At 55.1% G+C, this 650-nt stretch overlaps 1 protein-coding gene across 1 annotated transcript in view; it reads right to left on the reverse strand.

Annotated features, from left to right (window-relative positions):
- Positions 1–650, reverse strand: part of PPTG_22560 (hypothetical protein) — a gene marked incomplete at both ends in the record, with an annotated part of 5,722 nt that overhangs the window by 2,630 nt on the left and 2,442 nt on the right. Inside the window, one exon of the mRNA XM_008904803.1 lies at positions 52–626. Coding sequence (XP_008903051.1) covers positions 52–626 — 575 coding nt within the window. The remainder of the gene's footprint in view (positions 1–51; positions 627–650) is intronic.

The following is a 650-nucleotide window of genomic DNA, read 5'->3' on the forward strand; positions in this document are numbered from 1 at the left end:
ACCTCCTTGCCACCGTTGGTGACACGCCATTTCGAGTCGAACGCGACGTACCAGTAGTAGTCGAAGTTGTGCGAACGAGCCATCTGGAAGAAGTCCGAGAAGAACTTGGCCTGGTTCGCGGGGGTCGCCACTGCAGCGGCAGGGTCTGAGCCACCCGAGCTCCAACCGACTTCAGAGATGACGATCTTCTTGTTCTTCTTGGCCGCGGCAACACGAAGACTCTTAAGACGGTCCAGAGTCACAGCAGCACCTTCGTTCACATCCGAGCGTTCCCAGAAGGAGAACTGGTTCACCGAAATGTAGTCAACGGCATCAATGAGCTGCTGGTTGGCGTAGTAGATGTCGATGACATCGGCGATCGTGACGGGGGTGTTCTTGCCACGGCTGCGGATGTAGCCACGGATTTCCTTCAAGTAGCTGATAGCAGTGTCAGCCGTAATCTCCTCACGGTAGATGGTCTCGCTACCAACGTGGAGACCGATAACATTGTTATCGTAAAGTCCCTTGTCAATGAGACCAGCGAGCTTTGCCTTCTCCTGAAGCAGGTAGTCGTGGCTCTTGGTTGTCCAAATACCCAAATGCACCTTCAGTCCGGCGTTCTTGGCAGCCGGGAGAACCAGTTCGGCCTGGTTGCAGTCCACGAGCGAGTA

This window comes from Phytophthora parasitica (assembly GCF_000247585.1).
Source record: "Phytophthora parasitica INRA-310 unplaced genomic scaffold supercont2.18, whole genome shotgun sequence".
In the NCBI taxonomy this organism is placed as follows: domain Eukaryota; phylum Oomycota; class Peronosporomycetes; order Peronosporales; family Peronosporaceae; genus Phytophthora; species Phytophthora nicotianae.